This window comes from Aptenodytes forsteri, unplaced genomic scaffold (assembly GCF_000699145.1).
Source record: "Aptenodytes forsteri isolate BGI_AS27 unplaced genomic scaffold, ASM69914v1 Scaffold183, whole genome shotgun sequence".
Taxonomy (NCBI): domain Eukaryota; kingdom Metazoa; phylum Chordata; class Aves; order Sphenisciformes; family Spheniscidae; genus Aptenodytes; species Aptenodytes forsteri.
Window position 1 is genome coordinate 1,475,672 of NW_008795918.1, and position 18,380 is coordinate 1,494,051.

At 39.2% G+C, this 18,380-nt stretch overlaps 1 protein-coding gene across 1 annotated transcript; it reads left to right on the top strand.

The window, feature by feature from the left end:
• Positions 1-386: 386 nt before the first annotated feature.
• TMEM237 (transmembrane protein 237) lies at positions 387-15,429 on the top strand. The gene is made up of 13 exons (XM_019473491.1): positions 387-404; positions 1,185-1,216; positions 2,177-2,187; positions 2,728-2,784; positions 4,369-4,482; positions 4,866-4,980; positions 5,723-5,883; positions 6,488-6,611; positions 7,634-7,825; positions 8,783-8,856; positions 9,347-9,440; positions 10,675-10,796; positions 12,666-15,429. Exons 1-13 carry the CDS (start codon positions 387-389, stop codon positions 12,731-12,733), a joined length of 1,182 nt encoding a protein of 393 aa, XP_019329036.1. The 3' UTR covers positions 12,734-15,429.
• Positions 15,430-18,380: the final 2,951 nt, after the last annotated feature.

The following is an 18,380-nucleotide window of genomic DNA, read 5'->3' on the forward strand; positions in this document are numbered from 1 at the left end:
AAATGGCACTTGCTGTCAGTCTTCAGCACGGCCAAAATCCAGGTGAGAGATCTGAGGCCTAATCCTGCAAACCCTTCCTTGCACAAGGTGTCTCATATGTTTTGGGCAAACCAAACTAAGTAAAACTTGCTCCCTGGAGCCTGTACCAGCATATGGAGCTACAGGTTTTTCAGTGCAAGTAACGTTTGCTGCCACGGAACAAACTGCCGTTGTTCAAATGGGAGTAGTACTGGGCCCTAACCCAGGGGCAGGAAGGTTCACGTCCAGCTAATCCTGGCTGCCAGACGCTTATTTTTAGTTCAGCATTAGCTGAGGTTCAGCGTGAGCAGCGTGGGGGAGTGGAGAACGGTTCACAGTGCCTCTTTCAGGGAACAGCTTCAAATGATATGGGAAAGAAACAAGTGGTAAGTTTGTGGATCCTTCAGTCTTACCAGTCTTACGGCCTTTTTTATTTCTGATATCAACTGAATTTTTGGAGAGTGGGAAATATTTATTCCTGTATACTCTTTTAATATAAATATATAACACAAAATCTGAAAGTAAACTGCCTGCCTTTTTCTAGATGAGAGAAAGTGCAAGAGCTCAGTTTCAGATTGTCAACAGGAGATACTTGGTCTTAGATTTTAGTTGTGTTTGACCTGCTGGTAAATATTTTCAAAATTATATGAAAATTAGTGTTTTATAATTTTTTAAAGTATTTTTCATAAATAAGCTTATTTCCTTTTTATTGCTTTTCCTTAATATTGTTCTGAATTTACAACTTTGTTAATAGAAAATACTCAGCTCACACTATATACTGTGCAAGTATATTGAACGCATAAATTATTGCAGTGTTTTGGTGTTTAAATAGAATGACTGATAAGCTTTCCCAGGAAAGCAGTGCCTTCTATGAAAAGTGAAAATTATTTAAGTGAAGTTGAAATGCAAGCTGCGCCTCACACACAGCTGTTAGGTACATGTCCCTAACGCAGTGCCCATCAGAACTCTGGCAAAAGCATATTACTCCTGTGTCGTGCTGAGCACTTTTATGTAACATCTCCATCAGGAGTCTCTCGCTATGTAAGAGGCATGTTCTCACCATATCTGGAAATAGCTGTTTCCTGTGAAGGGGTTTAACAGGCGCTCAGAAGAGAGGTGGTTTCAGACTTACAGAAGTCGACTTTTGTCCCTATCTTGTCTTTCAGTGCCCGCCTCGTGCCCTCCCTCCAGTGCCAAGGTACGATCAGTTCATTCCATGGAATTGATCATGGTTCTGTATGTAGTGTTCTTAAAAGTAATGAATTAAGAGAAATAAGTTTAATAAACATCTGAGTAGTCATAACAGCTTTAAAAATATTAGCTTTTCTTGCTAACTACTTGTCCTAGAACCCCTTACAAGGAATGCAAAGCATTTTAAAGTTTTACAGAGGCCAAGAAATTTTACTACATTACCTCAGTTTTAATACTCTGAGAGAGAAACCCTTTAAAAAGTTTCAGAGAAATAGCTACTTCGCTTTTATTAACATCTACTTTAGTTTTAGGGATGTCCCTCTTTTCAATCTCTTCTTCCTTCCCTCTTTGTTTTCTTTCCTGTTCTTTAGTGTATTTGAATCACAAATCCTTCAGAACAGGAATTTCTGAGATTAGACTAGATATTCTTGAATAGGGGTATAGGTGTATACCAGTTTGATGTATAGGGCGAAATTTGGGCTTTTTTTTTTCAGTGCCCTAGTGAGCAGTGTGGAGGGAAAGGCAATGACATGGTACTTCAGAATTTCTTCAAAGTACCTAAAAGCAAATGTGTCGTTCATGACTGATGACATAATGATAGTGTGTTTTTGGTAACGTATGTGCTCAGATGTTTCATAACTTTGGTTGGTTTGTTATATGTCAGGCAGTAAGACCAGTTTTAATTAGCTAGGTGATTAAGGCTTTTAATCTGATCCACAGCTAGCCAATCAAGAAACTGTGCATAGTCACTAACAAAGTGTTGAGTCTTGACGATTGCTTCGTACCCATAACCCTGTTGTACACAACTGCTCATAAAGAGAACTAGGAGCGGGGATAAGGAAATTAATTGCAAAAGCAGCAGTGTGAATTTCACTGTTGTGAATAGTAATTGATTCAAAACTAACTTTCTTCTCATCTTTGTTCCTTTTACACTGCTCTTCAACACCTTTTCTCCTTAAATGTGAAGTGGAAACCAAGGTGAGTTATTCCAACATTAAAGAGAATTCTAAACATTGGTAGTTCCTTTTGGTGTTGCTTCATCCTCTCTTTAAAGATAGGGCCTTATGCTTTTCCTAAATGCAGGCTGATTATTTAAACTGCATGGATACCTGCGCTGCTATTGCTAGAACTGCCTGTTGTTTTTCTTTGTTCTCTTTACTGTTTGCTACTTCCGTATCGAATCAAGGTAATAGGAATGTTGTCACTGTGCTCTAAACAAGAAGTTTATTCTTCAGAGCATTATTCAGAGTATTTCAGTTTTTCACTTAACACACGTGCTTGTGCATATTTAGCCTCTGCTGACCTTAAGACAGATTTCCTATCCTGTTTTCCTGCCATCTTCTGTACTACTCCTGCTTGTGTGAATTGGTGAATTGTCACCTTATCTGTAAAAGGTGGAGGATGTCTTCACTTGTACAAAGGAACCCCTTTCTTAGCTAGCAATAGAGTGGCCGTTAAAAAAGGGAAATGGAGGTTTTTCCATGCTGTGCACCTATACGTCTGTTTTATGTTCTGCAGATGAAATTCCACTCAGTCGTCCCAAAAAAAGGAAGCCCAAAGGAAAGACTCCGTTAGGTAAGGTCCTGCCAAGACTGGAAACTGTGGTTGTAATCCCGGGTGAGACCTGTGCTGTAGCCAAGCTCCTGACAGATACACGGTTTTCAGTCTTGTACTCTATTATTGAATAGTGTTCTCAGCTAATTTATTACAATTGATTTTGTATTGAACGACTGTGATCTTTTTCCCAAAGTGGTGTCATTTTAGAACAAGTCTGTAATGCTAACTTAAATAACTTGTTCCATCCTCTGCTCTTTCTCCCTAGATCCATTCCCGGTACGGCTGATACAGCATGTCTTGATACTGAACATTGTTATGTTGAATGTGTTAAGTGCTTGAATTTTTGAATGAACTAAGATAAAAATCATTTAACAAATTGGCTCGATTTCAGTCCTTGGCCAAATAAAGTCACAAGTTAATCATTCCATTACCATCAAAGAGTTAAGAGCCTAAAATATGACTAACACCAGAGCTTTGTTTTTTTACAAGAAGTGGATCTGCAGAACAAACATACCATTTTAAGCAAGATTACAAGTCTGATCTATTTTGATAAAGCAGAATGTATTGATAGAATCTGGTGGACTTCTGTAAACCAGTTGACTTGGGACCATATGATGCTTTGATGAGTAAACCTCCTTTATTTGCTTAAAAGAGTACAGTTGAGGGCTCACTGAAAGACCTGTAAATGCAACAAGTAGAGCTGTTGCTAGCAGGGTTTCCCAAGGATCAAGTTTTGTTTACTGTTTTTTTCAGTGACCTGAATGACAGTGCAAAGTACACCTTGGCTTTGGCCATTACTTTGCTGGTTAATTTTGTGTTTTAGCATAGAAAACCTTTCTAAAAGGTGGGAAAACCTGTGCTTGAAGTGAAAACAAAGATAGATTCAGTTGTTATCATGAGAACTGCAGTACTTGGAAGAGCTATAAAAAGGCAGATGCGATGTGAAATGGAGAAGTAGCTTTGTCTTTCTACTTCTAATGATGCAAACATGCTAATGCTGCTAGAGTATTTGATGAATTCATGTTAACTTCTCATGGAAATGTAGTTCCTCCAAAGCGTAGTAATTCATCTCTCAGACTGGAGTAAACATCCTTCAGTGTTGTTTTATTCTGCTCCTCCTTTATTCTTGTGGTGTTTGTTTAGCATTTAAATTTCCCTTTGATATTACACTATTTTGCCTTAGCACATATCTGTGTGAATAAATTTGTAACAAACTGTTATTTTTTCTTGTCCCTTGCATTATAATCTTTGCATGTAGAAAGGAAAAATATAGAGGTATAGTTCTTTCCTGTGGTAGATTCCTTTCGGTCAGTCCTCTGTTGTATGCCCAAATGGGAATTGTGCTGCTTCTTGGATACTTAAATTTCCTCCTGGGCATGAAACTGTCAGGGTGAAAGGAGGGTTGTTAGTTATCACCTTGTATATTCTTACTTACCACATTTGTTTCCCAACGCTTGTATTTTCTAGCCAGTACGTTTTCATCTCAGCTGTAAGCTGGGCAAAGACAGATGTTCTGCACAATGTAGCAAATGGCAGCTTTTTCTTGCCTGTTTCTCAGCAGCTCTGAATTAAGGTTGCTGGATCTTTTCATCTGGTTTTCAGATGGCATCGTCCAAGCAGCTGTTCGTTGGCAGTCTGAAAGCAGTGAGCCCCTGACTCCTGAACCTCATGATGTCCCTCCTCAGAGGAAACGCAAGAAGAAGAAAATACCTACCGGTATGTGAAATAATTGTAGATTGGAAAGAGCACTGAATAAAACTTGATAACACAGAAATATGATTGGCCAACTTGTATTTTGGCTTAAAACATTTCAAATCATGTCCTTTGGTCTTAAAACAGCTGAAAGTAATCTCTGAGTGAATGGTAGCTTGGAGTTTCAGTTTCTGATTTCAGATTCCATAGGGTACAAACTCTCATTCAAATAATGGCAATACAGTTTTGGAAGTGATAAAATAGATCCTTTGTATCATTCAAAGCTCAGAAAAGCATCACTTTTTTGCTACTGTGCTTATATAGTAACTATTTATGTATTTAAGTGAATGTATTTCCATTTTTCTGAAAGCTGTGAAACTTCCATGTGGTTTATTTTAAATCTTCAGATTCTGAGACCTCTTTTACCCAGCAAAATGTTGCATCCTTATTTCAGAATGGAAATGGCATGGATGTCCCTGAAGCTGAAGAAACAGTGATCCGCAAACAGAGAAAAAGAACAAAGTGAGACAAAACTAGTATAGCTCATAATTCGGAATAACTGTGATAGTGAACGTGGCTGAGTAGCATTTTACATTGTCACATTACAAAGATGTAAAATCTTGAAGCCCACGATACCATTCAGCCTGTGCAATAAATAGTATGTGTGCAATTCTTTCCAGGGTTAAGATCTAGCTTTCTTCACTTGTTTGTTTTATGCGTACCTGGATGCATTACAGTTCTGAGTACATTTACATGAGCCTAATATTTCAGTCACATGCATGAGAAAATTAGAACGTGTAACTGCTTTCTTTCATTCTTACTATCTTTTTCTTAATTTTATGAGAAACTTAACTGCTTTCTCATCCTTTTTATTTGCCTTTTCTCCAAGAACTATGCCTTTAAATCATTTTAGTCACCTTTCTACCAAAAGCATCCACTTTCTTGGCCTTCTATTTAGTTTGTATATTTTTTTTCTAATTGTTAATCTCTTGATATGTATTTCTTCCCACCTTATTGTTTTGACACAAGAAGGAATTTAAACAGAAAAAAACCAAAATCAAGGAATAGCTTTATGGTTTTAGTTAACTAACTCCATGAGAGCTTTACTCCTTAAAATTATAAATGGAGGTAATATTACACAGGTCAGTAGCCTGATCGGTTCTTATCAGTCAAGTTAGACATGTTAAATGTTCATAGGTGCCTTCAGCTTTCACATTTTACTTCCTGTTCTTTCTCTGCCCCATTGTATGTTCTGTGCTGATAGGAAACCTCGGCCAGCCGAAACGCACTGTTCCAATGAGCTGGAAGTGGAGGAGGAAGACATCATTGAAGATGACCACAGAAGGAGCCCAGATCAGCAGCCTGTGTTTGCTGCTCCCACTGGAATTAGCCAGCCTGTTAGCAAGGTGTTTGTTGAAAAAAATCGTAAGTACATCTTGTGATTTAAGGACATTCTTGCAACTAAAGGGAGCGTTATTGTATTTAAAACCCAAATACTGCACTATTGGGAAGAATTAAAGAAAAAGAAGTTTTCCAGCACAAAAATTATATGGAAATAAACATAATTTTTCAAGAGCGTATGTTAGTGTTGTCGTGCTGGCATGTTTGGTTGAATTTTTGAATTCCATGGTGTGGATGAAAAAGGCTGTTTGATGGTACCCAACAGTGCTTATTTGACCTAATACTGTCACAGTACCGTGAGAAGAAACTATCATTTACTATATTGCAAAAAGTCTTTCAAGTGGAAGTTGTTTGTTGGTTTGGGGTTTTTTTGTTACCACGGAACACTGAGTAATTACCCAAAGTGCTTTGCACATTCTTAAATCCATAGCCTGACCCACCAGGGTACATCACATTGACAGAGGCATCCTGATACAAATGTAGGCTGACAAAGGGCAGGAAGTGGGGAGAAAAAATTTTCTGATGGAACTTTTGATGCTTACAGCTTTTTAACACTAATAAGTATTAATGTAGAAATGATGGTGGAAGGTAACAATACTCTCTAAAACTAATTTCCTAATCCTTTCAGGGCGTTTTCAGGCAGCCGACCGTGCAGAATTGATTAAAACCACTGAAAATATCAATGTACTTATGGACGTGAAGGCTTCATGGACTACCAGAGATGTCGCTCTCACAGTGCACCGAAGTTTCAGGTGAAAGATAAACGTTTTAGTGTAAATAAGCAGAAATCAGGGTTGTTTTTTTTCTTCTCCCTGAAAGTTAGCACCTTTTCTCTATCATTGTGATGTATATTTATTTCTTTTGGATATTCCTAATAAATGGTGGTTTGGGATGCAACAGGTATAAAGCTTCTCAGTCCTCTAGCTTTTGGTATTTGTTGTTAAGAATATCTATTTCAAGTCTAGATATCACATGTGAAATGCAACTTATAAACAGAATAACTAAGGAAGTCATATTGCAAAGATCCAGACAAAATCTGAATAGCAAGAGATTGATCCGATAACAAAAATACTAGAGACCTATGGAAAAAATGTGTTACAAAATGAGATTCGCCCATCAGCTATAATATGACCAGAATTAAAATACCTGAATTCAGATAATTCTCAAAGAAAAAATCCTGGCTGGTGAAAAAGATGGAGGAGTGAAATTGGACTGGGGCATAAGCTTGCACACAATAGCAAAAAATTATTATTTCTTTTTTAATATGTGGTTGCATTGTGATACAGAATGGGAAGATGACAGTCATTTTCTTCTCTGGTGTATTTTATCTGGAAGCCTGCGCTTCCTTCTCAGCTTTTTCTTAGCAAGGAAGGTAATGAAAAGACTGGCTCAAGGACAAGTTTAAGACCATTGTGTAAGTGTAAGGGGCAGTGGTTGTGGGAAGCTACAGGCAAAATGGGAGAGTGTGGCAAGTGAAAGTATTTGATTCTGGTAGCAATAATGAAGTGAAGTAGTAATAGGATCAGGCAAAACATCTCGGTTTTCTTTGTTGAGTGCTCAGGTACTGGTGCAGTCTGTCAAGGGAGGAAGCAGAAGTCCCGTTGCTTAGCATTTTTAAAACTAGATCAGAAAAAGCACTCAGAAACAGTCTGTGAAAGGCTGGCATCCTGTCACGGCAGCAGGGTTGAACAGATGGATTCATAGGCCTTTTCTGTCTGTAGTTCGTCACTAATTCAAGGTGTTAAACTTGTCTAATGTTCTTTTCTCCGTTCAGGGTGATCGGACTCTTTACCCATGGCTTCCTTGCTGGGTATGCTGTATGGAACATCATTGTTATCTACATTTTGGCAGGAAATCAACTTTCCACAGTTTCGAACCTGCTCCAGCAGTATAAGACACTAGCATACCCAGCTCAAAGTTTGTTCTATTTGTTGCTGTCTATCAGTACAGTCTCAGCCTTTGACAGGTAAAATATGTTTGTATTTGAAAGGCGTACATAATTGGTGTGCAATATGCTCCTTTCTCCTTCCTCTGGCACATTTTGATCTGCTGTTGATGATTTAATGTGATATACTTAAGAGAACGATTTTACACATGGCTGGCTATACAGATAAAGGGGGTACTTGTGCATTCAGACCTTTGTTACTCATTTCTGTCCATTGCCTGCAGCCTTGCTTCAGTGTGCTTGTGCTGTTTGTGTGATCATGAGATGAACCAGATGGGAGAGCTGACCTGCTTTTTTTTCGGGGGGAGAGAGGTGGTGGGGAACAACTAATGTTTCTATCAGGTTACTTTTCATGTGAATCCATTCCCCAGTCAGGTTTGCAACACGGCTGTGTAAACAGTTTTCCTGTCCTAGCTGGGGTTTCTGTATTACAGCTTAAGAGTGGGAATGAACAGAAAGAGGAGCAAAGACGACCATAAACAGAGTAGATTCATAGATGTTTCTTTTGGTAGTTTCCACGGCAGCATGGTAAGCCAGGGGAGAAGTCTGTTCTATGGAAGAAATTGTGACTTTTTTTAAATTGAGTGGTGGCAGGGAGGAGGCCGAAGTTACTCTTAATTGCTCGCGTACTAGTGTAAGCTATATGAGCAGTTATATTAGCATAACTCGGTTGGTGGTGTGGACACTGAAATGAATGGTAAGGATTAGAGAGGGGACAGATCTCTCCACATTATCCTCGTTCCAGAAAGGACTGCAGTGTGAAAGCTACAAACCTCATGGAACATCCTCCTTAGTTTCAATCTTTCTTGGATTTGGCATAATGAGGATCATTGTGTGGAATATAGTTGTGTATTAAGGCACTGTAACAGAGGCAGAAAAAGGTACCTTGCAAAAAGTAAAAGAACAATAGAATACTGTTAGAGGAACAATATTATTATTTTATTGGGCTGTGTTAATGACTCTTGTTTTTGTAATCAGGATTGATTTGGCAAAAGCATCAGTTGCACTGAGAGGCTTTCTTACCCTAGACCCAGCAGCAGTAGCCGCTTTCTGTAAGTATTCTGAAGCGGATAGGAAGTTGTCCAGAAAAGACAGTAGATGGAGAAATCCTACATACTGTTTTCAGTGAAATCTTCCTCCCTGGTTATTTTCTGCTTTAGAATAAGTGACTTGCTAAGTAGTTGAAAATAGCATTCAAAAGCTATGAACACTTTGCTACATGTTTTTTAAAGCATTTGCAATAATAGCATTAGTGGAGCTATGAGTGAGATAGTTCTTTTCCCACTTCTGAATACAGAACACAGACCTAGCAAAAACCAGAATCACAAGATGCCACCTTTGATGTAGCTGATCAACTGCAAAAGTGCAGAAACCAGATTTTGATGGGCCAGGGGAATGTTGAAGAAGAGAGAATGAATTAAAGGAGACTATCGTTGGAGGCAGTGGAGTGAAAGGAAAGAAAAAGTAGTGATAATTATCATGTCATGATGAGACAGCATTTTTGGGGTTTATATCTGACACAACTAATTCCATTTCTTCCAGTGTACTTTGCTGCTCTTATCTTATCCTTAAGCCAGCAGATGACATGTGACAGAATTAACCTCTACACACCACCTTCAGAAAATGGCAGCATCTGGTAGGAAACTTCAGAAATCACTTCTGTAAATTATAACATAGCCCACTTAGGAACCTTAGTCAAACTGGTGGATTGAAAAGGTTATACAGCATACTTAAGAAAGTATTAATGAAGGATTTCATTACTAAACCTGCCTTTGTCTGCGCTTGTCCTGAATCTGATAATTTCACTGAAAAATGAGAACCCAGGGATGGGTTCGGTCATGTTGGTCGCAAATCCATTATACCTCAAACAAGAGCCTGTTGGAATGATGCTGAAAATGTCGTCTGGCAGGAACTTGAAGAATCTCTTTTGCTGGAGAAATGGGACCCTACTGAGGTAACCCTTTTTGTGTTCAAGGGCAGGACATTCTGTAGAGATTCAACACTGTTTTTGAAGGAGATGGTCTAATCTGTCCAAGAAATTAATATCATGGTATTACAAAGAAGTGGTGTCTGCCACAGGATGCAAGGACTTAGCAGACACAGCTGGCATTAAATATGAAGCACTGTTTCATGCTAGGAGATCCCATCCAAAACTGTTACTTTCTGAAGTAGGTATTTAATGGACTTGAACTCCAGTAGCTCGAGTTTTTAAAATAGACCAGGAGAAGTAGAACAAAAGCATTTACATGAAAATTTGTTGGTTTGGGCAGTTAGATATTTTTTCTTTTTTTTTAGGGCTTCTATAAATGTTTGTTGAGTTGTTTATTAAAAAGCCTAGATTCTAGTAACAAAACCGCAACCTGCTGCTGTTATGACAGTAAGAAAAGTGTCAGCTAACTTAAATCATAACCTTCTTAAAGCCCTATCTCATCCACCCCACAGCATCTGTACACAAGTCCTTGCACTCACTTCCAGACAGACTTTACTGACTTGCTGTTCACTTGCTTTGCTGCCTCATGAGGAAGTGCTTAAAAATAAGATTGGCGGACAACATTGTGCTGTGTCTTTTCACCACAGTAAAATTTGACCATGCATTTTGATTCTTATTTTCTGTCTCTTGGCCAAGAAAAGGAATTTGCTGTTGAAATCTACAAGTGGACTATGAGATAATGGGGTTTCTTAGCTGAGTTGCCGTCTTTGGTAGTCGCTCTCTTTACCAGATCTTTGCAATGCTAGACCATCAGGATGGTACAAGTAGTTCTGTTTTCACATCTGGCTTAGCAAGCATGTTTTTATGATACTCCGTTGAAATTTTTATTGTAACCTGTATGTCCCAGTGAACCCCTGACTGGTTGATGTGCTTTTCCCAGGACGACAGGTACAGAGGAAGAAATTGTTCAGCCGTGGATTGTGGTGAATCTGGTAGTGTCTATTCTAGTTGGGGCAAGTTGGATCTTCTTGTCTTACCGACCAGAGCTAGACCACAGTGAAGGTAGGAAACATTAATAGGCAAAATGTTGTTTGTTCAGGCTTTTATCTGCTGTGCTCTGCGTTCCGTGTTCAAGACTAGTCCTAAGAAATTTTGTGGCTGAGGAAAAACAAGCATCTCCTAGCAACTTTCCAAAGCAAGTGCTTCTTAGGATGCTGGTATCTATGTTTGGTCTTGTAAAGAAAAAACAGTAATTTAAAAATAAAAGAAAAGCCTTGTTTGTCCTGGCTGAAGAAACATGACAGAGCATGTGTCTTTTCTTCATTGAAGGGAAAAATAATTCTTACTTGTAACAGCATTTTGAATATTTGAAATGTATTTATTCTGTTTGTGTTTTAGAAAATTCCCTAATGTTATTAATGTTCCTTTTTGCAAATGATGAATGCGTTTTGAGTTCAGTATTATTTTCAATAGAACACTGCAGTAGTTTTGGAAACTCCTGAGCTTTGAAAAGTCAGATTTCAGAACAGGACTTCAAATGAGGACTGCTTGTGTTGATCCAGGCTGGAGGAGGGGGCAAGCAAGTAGTCCCATTTTCTTAGAAGCAGCTTTGCTAGAGACTAGGCCTTCTTCCTTTTGTTGTTCCAACTGGGATCCAACAGGTGTATCATAACTCAGATTTCCTATCAAGTGCATGCAGCCTGTGACTTGAAGCTGTATGCTGTACATAAAAATCCTAAGTTTCAACTTACAAGTCAGCACGTATCCAAAGAGCATCATGAGTCGAAATACAGATTTGTGTTTGGGAGGCTGAAGAAGATTCAACATGCTTCTTCAGATTACTTTAGAATGTTAATGTACAGATTTCTGTATTTCAGCTGGCCCCAGTTACTCTGCTTATTTCTAGTAACTCAATGAGTTAAAAAAAACACCTAGGTGGCAGCCTTTACAATCTTTGAAAGTAAAATTTCTAATAGATGTTTAAATTGCATTTAAGAGCCATTTTTTTAAAAATAAAGACTTATTCAAGGAAGCCAGTGGCAGGATTTAACTCGGGTTTTGATGAGCTTTTTTGATATTTACATGTGCCTACTAAGATTAGAAAACCTGCTTCAGAAATTTCAAGACAGAAATTCTGTTAGGACTTACCCAAATAGCAGAGAAAGTTTAGTCTACTAAGGATGAGGTAGCAAACACACGTGAATCTCAAACTTGAGTGGATAAACCATGTTGTTGCATGTACAGATTGTGTAAATTTACCGTGTTGGCAAACACAGCCTGGTCTATATGTTGAAGGTGCTGTTAGCAAGTCTGAAAGTACACCTACAGTGAGGGTGCAGTATAGATACGTAAGGGAGCCCAGATATGAGAAGCAGCACAGAGCTCTGCAACGGCTACCTCATCAGCTGCTTGGCATGCCTAGCTGAATTTCTCTGCAAGGAGCTCTTCACTGCTGACCTTAGGCTGTCTCCTGTGCCTGAGCTGCCATGGTGACAGCTAGCTGTGAGTAATATCATTCATGATTCTATTCCAGGTTCTAGTGTTGCTAACTTACGCTGTGATAGATAGAGCAGATATATCCATAAATGAACAGGTCTCTAAACAGAAATCTTCCTTCTTAAGTCTGACACTCTCAAAACTTTAACAACCCCTCAATCTACTTTCAGATTTCTGTTTCAGTGTCCAGGTTGAATGCAGGATGATACTGCGTATGATCAGCTGCTAACATCATCGCTAATTCTGTTAATTTTGGGGAGCAACAATAGTTTTCTCAAGACAGTGGTGGCCCTTGACATTGCTAAATTGTTGATACCATGATGGGGAAGAAAAGCAGGAGACTTGGGGAAATGCCAGAGCACTTTTCAGGAATAATGAAATCGTATTCAGGTGAAACTTTTGAAAGAAAACATAATTCTTTTCTTTCTCTTTTAGAACTGATGTTTCATGCTGAAATCGAGGAATTTCCCCAGGGAGATATCGTACCCAGAGTCCAGCCATAGTGTGGAAGAAGCATCTGCAAATATTGTAGCTGGGACTGATGGCTCAACATGTTGTGTATTATAGCCATGTATTATAACTTTCTTAAAGAAAAAAATGTATTTTTATATTGTATATATTTGATTTTGATCTTTTTATGTATGCTACAATTTCCAAATGTGATTGAAAACTTTTATACTTTTGTTTTTTATTTTACAAAGTAGATTATCTCTAGTGCATAAAGTCAAGGTGGTTTTGTAAACATTGCTACCTGTTATAGCCAAAGAAACTAAATGGATGCAGAAGATCAGGTATACAGTGCTTTTTTGACTGCTGTACAACAATCTGCTTTTGTTACTGATGCTGATAGCAGTTGCCTTACCTGATTTGGCTAAATACTCTCTAGAGATTAAAACTAATCTTATGAAGAAAGTAGTCTAAGGAAGATTATAACAAAACAGAGTTAGGAAACATAAAAATGACAAAGTTAGCAAGCATAAGTAATCTGGGTTTAGTTGTCATAAAAAAGTATTTGCTAGAATAAAGCATTGGATTGTCAGGGATTTTGTTTGATAATTCCTTAAAACAGGACACTATTTTTCTTCATCCTCATTTAGTTCTCTTGACAAAGATCTTGATGATAACAAGTCCTTTCAAGTTGATGTAGACAGAAGAAACCGAAGTTTTATTGTTGCAACAGTTTGGTCAGCTAATGAATACCTAAATACATCTTTTAATCAAGGAGGGTGGTTTTGGGTTGCCAACAGGACATACATACGTTCTGTAATTTCTCGACAGTCAGGACGCATAACTATTACAGAGCCATTCACAGGAATAGCGTTCTGATTTATCCTTATCTTGTATGGCAAGAGCAGCAGTGTTATTCACTGCTCTTTCTAAAGAAACTTGGATTTCACAAATTTTAAAAATGTTCCTATTTCTACCTATTTTGATGAAGAATGATTTCCCCCAAAAGGATGTTTGTTGTTTTGTGTTAGAATGGTATGCGAAACTTCTTCCTAAAATTACAAGAAAATGCTTACTAAAGCAAAACAAAAACCCTATAGCAGCCCACCTTCTACGTAGTGATGTAGTACTAATAGTGGCAGTTAGTGGTTTTTGATGATGAAAGCCAACATTCTTTTTCTTTTATATTAAAGTGGCAAAAAGAAAGCATTGCAGATGTGAATAAATACAGATGTCTTGCAGGATGAAACAGTTTCCTTAGCAGACATAGACGAGAGCTAGTTTGAAATCCATTTCTCAAGAAAGTATCACCTAAAGCCCCAAAACTATTTGTATATGTTATTTAATGTATTGATTTTGCATTGTTTTATTTAATGTGTATGTTGATTTTGTAAACATTGTGGTTTACAAATGTGGTTTACTAAGGTTATGGTTGTAAAGGTTGTGCAGTTGTCAAAGTTCCCTGGAGAATTACTGTACTTTCTAGTAGTGAAGGTAAGACTTGAAGGAGGATGTTAAAGAGCCAGTAACTTTCTATGCTGTTACTTGAGTTGCTTTAAAACAAGGATGGGAACATGAATAACTAGGGCTGCTGCTGCCCTGTTGAGGACTTGAGTTCTGCTACACTTATCCAGCAAATTCAAGTAATTCAAAAATTCAGTGTTCATGACATCTTTTAAATGGTGTGGTAATCTTGGGGGAAGAGTTCTACCAGAATTAAAAGACTTTCCACAGCTGTTGGCTGTGTTCTGGGGCATTCACTTTGTTGTGGGAAGGAGCTGTTAATCTTTTTTGTAAATTGTTACGGTTCTTGTGTATGTTTTTTTGCAAAACTGTAGAGCTGAATTATGGCTGGCACTCCATTGTACATTAAAATGGAGAGATTCATGGTGCTTCTCCCCTTCAGTGTTACACTGGAGGTTCTTGTCATAATTTGGCTGTACAAGATAGAGATGAAACACTACGTAGTGTTCCCATGCAAGTTGCCACCACACTTTCTCCAGATGTGGTGTGTTTGATTTATAGAATTGTTGAGCTCCTGAAGATGAGATTAATAATGGCTTCTCTTTGCTGTTTGACATTTCTGTCATCTTGGCATGGTAAGAAGTATAATTTTGCCCATCAAGTATGGAGCTCAGGCACAACAGTGCTAAGGCATCAAATCAGTACAGGAAAAACTTGAATAACATCATTGCTTGCATGCTGATATTACTAGGAATTGGCCTTCCACGTATCCCTTGGACAAAGTGATGCTAGCCAAGAGCCAGACTTGTTCTTGTCGTGAAATACAGTAGTTTGTTTAAATGGTTGAGCAGGGATTATGTTAATGAACTTAATGGGATCAATATTTCAAACCAGGCTTGCCTTTCCAGTTTATATTTTTTGGGAGGGTCTAAGTATATGCATACTTGAATTAATGAGGTTTGAAGTTTGCCATTTAAAATCACTATAAATAATTTGATGGCTAATTACCTATCTTACAAAGTACTTTTCCTTCCATTAAGCCTCACAATGGAATATGAGTTGAACTGAGCTTTTTTGTTTAGTTACTTGGACAGTTTTAGAACGAGTTTACAAAATAGATGTTTAATTACAGAACATGCAGTATCTGTAGAAGCCTTAACTGAAATGCCTTTGTGCGTTTCCATACCATTGTTTTTAATGCAGTATTTTTGTGTTAATGAAAAAATTACAAAGATGTTAGTGCCAATTTCATGGTTTTACATATATGAAACAATTAAACAATTGCTCGAAACTAGTTAGAAATGATTGTACTACTTTGTCCTGTTTCCAAATGATTAGTCTGTTTATTATGCGTAATATACAAGCTCTGAACAGGTGACTATGGGGATACATTTTGTCTTTATTTGTGGTAGTGGTGTAAATAATGGCTTTGCTTTCTCTCCATCACATTCCTGCTGCTGTACTGGTCTTTTGTGCAATCAGAAATGGTGCTGTAAACTCCTGAAAGCTAGCAAGTTAAATGTATTTAATCAGTTAATGGGGTTGTTTAGCTGAAAAAGAAGAACATTAAGTGGGGAATCTGATTGCTGCCTTTAACCACTTAATGCGTGCTTACAAAGAAGAGGCAAGTCAGACTCTTTTCAAGCTGCACAGTGGAAGGATGAGCAGAAACGGTTGCAGGCAGCATCAGGAAAACTCCTGTTAGCTGCCACAGGAGTTTTGACAGAATTTGGGATATGGGGGCCCAGAGGGGCTGTGGGAGCTCCATCCCTGGAGCTGTTCTGGACTTGGGCGGACAGAGCCCCATGCAGCCTGAGCAAGGGTTGGACCAGATGGGCCTCCAGAGTCCCTTCTAAGCTAAATTGTTCATATTTTGCTTCTTAAAAGGCAGTCATTTAAAATCTGGTTAAATTCCAGTTGTTTGTTCTTTTAAATGTTACTTTCTCAACTCAGCTTTCTCAATGTGAAGCCAGGTGGCATTAATTTGAAAAGTAGGTGTCTTTTTAAAGTTTTTTTTGGTATTGCTGAGGTAAACTTCAGGAGGGTTATGGTCAGGTCAGAATTATTCACTTGCATATTTGCAGCAGAATTAATTAAAATGACTGAATGCTTTGGGAGAATAGAGTAAATCATCAGGTACATTATTTATTGCTAAGCCATACCTTTCTCTTCCTTTTTCCTCATGGTGGTGTGGAAGATACTGTTGTATTCCTCAGTGCAGCTGTGCTTGAAATTGGTCTGTAAGTCCACAACCACCAGAGAAAGTCTCTTTTTTTTTTCCTGGGTGTTATTAATGTTCTGTGCCCCCCCCGGGGCTGCTCGCTCTCTTCACGGAGGGCAGGGAGGAGAGGTCCCGGCTGGTCGAGGCGCGTTGCCCTGCCGCATGAAACCCGCCGGCTGCTGCTTCTCGGACAGGTGTTTTTGGGAATGTTTTTTCCCTGATGCCCCCTGTCGGGGACAAGTTGTGTGTCGTCGTCCCCTCCCCGGTCCATTTATTTACCGATCAAGCGTGTCCATTTCGCGCCCCCCCTCGACCTCAGCCCGGAGCCGTTGCCCGCCGCCCCCTCGCGCCGCGCCGGCAGGAGGCGCCCCGCGGGGACGGTGGCGGGGCCGCCATGTCGGACTCGGCCTGAAGGAGTCGGCGGCGCCGTCCGCGCACCCCCCCCAGCCCCCGCTGCTCGCCGCCTTTTCTCTCCTGCGCGACGGGGAGCTGCCGCTGCAGCCCCTCGACGTCAAGCAGAAGGTGGCCGAGCAGAAGGCGGCACGCTCGCCTTGGAGGAGGAGCTGGGCGATGGGCGGGCTGGGCTCGCCAGCACCCACGGCCGCAACGGGATCGGGGAAAGGGAGCCGCGTTATCCTGTACCGCTGTGCCTGGGCACGGTCTTTCTCTCCTCTTACTGGGTGTCATTGCAGGCTGGGGTGGCTGTGGAAGGGACCTGCTTAGTAGACTCGTTTCCATCCCTGCCTCATCTGGGGATGAACAGACTTCTTTCTTAATGGGAACAGAGCTGGATTCCTCTGCTGCTTCCATCCCCCTTTATTTGGTAGTGGCAGCTAATGCATGCCTGTGTAGTAGCTACAATCGAAACGGGAAACCCAGTCAAGAAAAAAATCCCATATGTTCCTACACACGAACAGAACTATTGTCTTTAAGTCTGTATTTTAAATTTATGTAGTCTTTTCTTCAACCTTAAACATTTTTAGAGACCTCCCTAGCTAAGGCAGTTTCCTGTACTGATTTCCTGTACTGTATTCAAGAAAATGGAAGAGAGCATGGCTTTTCAGATTGATAGAGGCAGGCCTCAGACAGTTAATGATGAAGAGACAAGAAAAAAAAAGGCAAGATCTTGTAGATAAATTTCCACACCCACTGATAGATGTAGTGGTTAACCTACACAGTGAAAAACAGTTTAATGTGCTTTGAGGGGGGGGGACACCAAACAAAAAAACCCACCTGAGCAAATGAACAAACAAAAAAACCCCAAACCAAAACCCACCAAAAAACCAACAAAAAAACCCCAAAACAACCAACAATCACTTTTGAAAAAAGAAAGGGCAAAAAAAGAAATAGCACAGTCAATAAAAAATTTTGAAATTGTTAAAAGTCTCATGATAAAAGAGCAAGAAGAAATATCTGAAACCGTAAATTCTTCTTCCATTTTAGATGCTTGTAATGCTGTTATTCAAGTAGAATACCCTTGTAGGCCATGGCTCTCCTTTCCAGCAAATTGCCTAGAATATGTCCTTTTTACAAGCCGAGCATGAGGAAAAAGAAAAGTCATCAAGAAATCCGGACTGGAAGTCAAAAGACAAGCGATGTAGTAAGGCTCCTGAGAAATGTGTCATGCCATACCACAATCATCTGGGTCAAATATTAACGAGTACAATATTTAAGAAGGTAAAACAAACTAGTTTGAGGAAATCTATTGATGTAAAGAAAAAACATGGAAAGTATGCTGCACCACTGCTTTCAGCGTTACATGCTGCGGGGTCCAAGGATTCAAAATCATTTGTGTTCTCCCACACTAAGGAATACTTGAAGCAGAAAGCAAAGCAGGAAAAAGAGCATGACAGCAAGCCAAATAAATCATTCAAGTCTGTGATGGCTCCATCAGCTACTGCAGAACAACAGCTACCTCACACTATGAAAGCATTTAAAGAAAACTGATCTACAAGTGGCTTTCCAGATTTCACATGGGCAAAAGCAAATCTGCCTGTAAGAATATTCTTTTAATTGGC

What these genes read in the sequence shown, in the direction of transcription:
- TMEM237 (XM_019473491.1), top strand. An exon ending in GAAGAAGAAAATACCTACCG is followed by an intron (nt 4,483 to 4,865) that starts GTATGTGAAATA and finishes TTAAATCTTCAG; the next exon opens with ATTCTGAGACCTCTTTTACC. An exon ending in AGCAGCAGTAGCCGCTTTCT is followed by an intron (nt 8,857 to 9,346) that starts GTAAGTATTCTG and finishes CATTTCTTCCAG; the next exon opens with TGTACTTTGCTGCTCTTATC.